General features: G+C 31.8%; 1 protein-coding gene across 1 annotated transcript; it reads right to left on the bottom strand.

Moving 5' to 3' along the window:
- Nucleotides 1–264: 264 nt before the first annotated feature.
- On the bottom strand, nucleotides 265–3,375 carry LOC132606240 (transcription factor MYB54-like). The gene is made up of 3 exons (XM_060319648.1): nucleotides 2,756–3,375; nucleotides 1,316–1,777; nucleotides 265–845 (listed from the first exon to the last, which is right to left on the bottom strand). Exons 1-3 carry the CDS (start codon nucleotides 2,868–2,870, stop codon nucleotides 643–645), a joined length of 780 nt encoding a protein of 259 aa, XP_060175631.1. The 5' UTR covers nucleotides 2,871–3,375; the 3' UTR covers nucleotides 265–642.
- Nucleotides 3,376–4,050: the final 675 nt, after the last annotated feature.

Raw genomic sequence — 4,050 nt, 5'->3', positions numbered from 1 at the left:
TTTCTATCAAAAATATAAATTTATTTTGCTGAAATGATTTTTTTATAATATTTTATTGATATAGTATAATTCCACATACACATTCAGATATTGAAAACAAACAGTGTTAACCATTCAGTGTTCAGATCTAGAAACCACATCTTAATTTCAGATGTGCATTCAGATCCAGATCCAGACATCTAGATCATAATGCACATCTTAATATTCAAATGTGTATTCAGATTCATACGTCTTAATCTTATTTGAAACAAATGAGGCCTTAGTCTTTCTATGTCATAGAAAATTCTGTAGACAAACTTAAAAAAAAAAAAAAAAAAACGATTATTTCATGTTATTTTTTCTATGCTACTACCATTTAACGTCTATTTAATAATTGTTTGGATATCGTAATAGATAATACAGAGGTTTAATTTGAATTCAAAGTTTATATGTCATATCTTTTTGTTGTCATAGGATAGATATGATCTCTTTGTATTTCTATCCTCTAGTCTTGTATGGCAACTACAACTCTAATTATACTCTAAAGTATCTATAACTTGTATATATTGAGGATTTACTAACAGAATGAATACACGATAATGAGTATTCCAGAACTGCATCCATGCAGAAAGCTGTAGAATTTCTTGAAATATATCAGCAACTTTATGCTGAGTCTCCAACTGATAAGAAATCTATGAATTCTGTGCTGGCGGCTTTGCTCCGATGAAGGTCATCAACAGCTTCCTGTTCAACTTCTTCATCATCTCTTATTCTACCATGGTCTATCACCTCACTTCTGTTAGAGTCAGTATTCACTTGTAGAAAGTCGTAGAACTCCGTTGGTTGGTTTTCATCTGTAGATAAAACTAAGGAAAAAGAAATAGATGTAAAGAAATTTCATTACCAGCAAAGAGAAAAAGAATCGCTAGAAGATACAAATTCTTATTTAGTATTAACATAACTGTAGATAGAACATGTCTTTCTGTTTCCAGTGTTTTCTGGAAAATGGATATCCCTTGAGAGGTAAAAACAAAATTTTTGAAAAAGAAGTCGTTTCATCAGAATATTTATATTTAAGTAGTAAAGTCGGACGTGGGGAGAATTATTCAATTTTAATGCTCTCTTATTAATATTATAGTGTTCTTCAGTTCAAGAAAATGAAAATCACATGAGAATTAATATGGTTTATAAAACGAAAAATAGAGTGGTGGTAATTAATTAATCCGATGTCCTCCAAGGGACAAATGAAAAGTAGAGTAAACTTTAAGCAAATCCCACCTGACTTTACTAGAACAGCAAGAAAATAAATGTTTAGATGTTGGATTATCACTATTACCTTGATCCATCTTCGCATGATGAAAACGATCATAGTGATCGTGAAGCAATTTCTGGTAAAAGGAATTGTTGTATATCAAATTAGGGTAAGCAAATCTTTCTGAAAGTCGCTGAGGATTGAAACTCCTTGTTATCTCCTTATTTATTTGCAGATAATTATCTTGCTGCCTAGACGACGATGATTGTTGTTCATCGCTCATTGATTTTTGATGACCAGCAGTAGCAGCGGCAGCTCTCTTTGCAAAAATCTTGGACCGTTCTCTGCATTTTCGCGCCATGATAACGTGCCAATGATTTTTGACAGCATTATCAGTGCGACCAGGGAATAGACGAGCTATTATTGCCCATCGGTTTCCATGAATCCGATGAGCGGAAAGAAGCCTTTCTTCTTCCTCTTCAGTGAAAGGGTTTCGATTGATTCTTGGATCCAATTGATTGAACCATCTCAACCTACAGCTCTTTCCTACAGATGTACACAGCAACAATGATGATTTAGTTTGAGGTTATATATACATGATCTTCGTATTTCCTTACTATATAAGCAAGTTGCTTCATGAGCAATGAAAATGGAACATTATCCCGTATCCTTTTGCATATTCATATATTTGTATAACCAAATTCACGATGTCAATATCACATATTAATGCAGCCCAAAAAACTTACTGAAACTCGTTGTGTTTATAGCAATTTAATAAATACATAGTATGTGTCTTTAGATATGTTTTATCACCATATAGTCAATTAATACCGTTAGTCTCACCGTGTTATATCACTGAATCATGGTAAACTAATAAGGTTCAGTTTAAACACGAGTGCAAGTAAATTTTTACTGAACCATCTACCGAAAAGGACCAAATAAAATTGTTGCGATAAAAACCTAAGTACATCCTAAACAATGAAAAGAAAAGTAAACAAAATATCAAAGAAGAGAAGAATAATATTAAAAATTTCAATTTGAACTTGATTTCTGTCCCTGTGATAGAGAATGCTAATAAATAAAAGGAAAATAAAGAGGACAATAAGGAAATATAATCATCTTCTTGACGATCTAACAACCAGTGTCCCTAAAAAAAGGAACAAAATCAAAACTGTCCTCATCAAACCCTAGTTGCTGGTGAACATACACTCATCAAGAACCAAATCTGATAAACTAGTTCGAACTAAGAATCGACAAAACGAGGTTCTTTTTTTTGACCTTTACTCCTTTCATAAGGGGAAAAAGCAGCAAATTACAAAACTGTTTCAATTTTGAGCTGGATAATTTAAAGACTACAACAAATAAAAAGGGCAATTATATATGATTTTTCTTGGATTTATATTATACATCCTATCATCATCATATCCTTGGTGGTCGTGTACAATAGATACCATAAAGCTATTAGTAGTAAATATGAAAGATAGAAAAACAATTTGAAGAAGAAATATTTTCACTTTCTTTTACCTGATCTTCCTTGAAGCTTTTCTGCTATAGCATTCCAATTATGAGGTCCATATTTCTCAACTAACTCCCTAAGCCTCTGGTCTTCGTGAGGCCTCCAATGGCCCCTACTGCACATCTGCTTGTTTGGGCTATGAATTATCAAGCTATATCCAAATATAATAAAAGAGGGTTTCTATAAATAAAAAACCTAAATAAAACCCTCAACTCATCTTCATTATCTGTGAAGTAAATAAGCTACAAAAGATCAAAGCACCTACGGTGAAGATTCAAGAAGAATATTGGATTGTTGAGATGATTTAAAGCAAAAAGGGAATTAATTGTTTTAGGGTAAGTGAAAAGAAAAGAAGATTACAGAGCTAATATTTTGTATATTGATTATTGAGAACTTATAAGGTAAAGAAAGAAAGAGGAGAAACCAGATCTTATAAACAGAATTATGCGGACTAAAGAATAAGGAAGAAATCAGAGTAAAGAAGATCAGAAAGTGTTTTCCGTTTGTACAGACTTTAGCTTTGTACCGGTGATTGATGCCAACATCTAGGCTAACAAACATCACTCAATATATATATATGTTGAAAAATCAATGGATTCTACACCTAATCTTATACTACGCATGCATGTATCCATGTATTTTTTTTTTTTAATTTATTTATATTGTTTTGCTACACATGTATCAGCATTTTTTAATAATATTTATTTTTTGAGAGGGGTGGGGGGTTTGGTATGGGGGTGGGGGGAGTTGTTGCTTGGTTGGGTGAATTTTGTTCTGCTTTCAACATCTTTCGCAGTTTTTCTAATCTGCAAACCTACCTAAGTTGCACATAAATTCCTTTTCTCTAACTATACATTAATAATAAATAATTAAAATAAAAAGGATATGGTAAGATTGATTAAATTTCAAAGTGCTAAAAAAATTAATTTACATAAATTGAAATTCATAAGCTGGTAAACAGTCAACATTATAAAAGTAAATGACATCTAATAGTGACCCTTGGCCTTGAGGTCTTACCGTTCATTAACCATTTTCTTAAAACGCATAGAATCTTGCTTCCTCCATACCCCACTTTTACCTGATTTAGTAAATGTTAGTAATAGCTAACAATAGAATATATTTAAAAAAAAAAAAAAAACATATGTTAAGACATTAAAAAGATAGGTATAAATAAAATAGCCCTAGGCACCAAAAATGCCTAGTGGACTTTGCTAAAAAAAAGAAAAAAAAAAGATAGGTATTGTATGTGAGTATGGTGATAGATTTAGGTCATCTTCGGCTTTCTAAACCTAAGCACCTAACT

This window comes from Lycium barbarum, chromosome 8 (genome assembly GCF_019175385.1).
Source record: "Lycium barbarum isolate Lr01 chromosome 8, ASM1917538v2, whole genome shotgun sequence".
Taxonomy (NCBI): domain Eukaryota; kingdom Viridiplantae; phylum Streptophyta; class Magnoliopsida; order Solanales; family Solanaceae; genus Lycium; species Lycium barbarum.
This window is presented reverse-complemented; position numbering and strand designations above follow the sequence as displayed.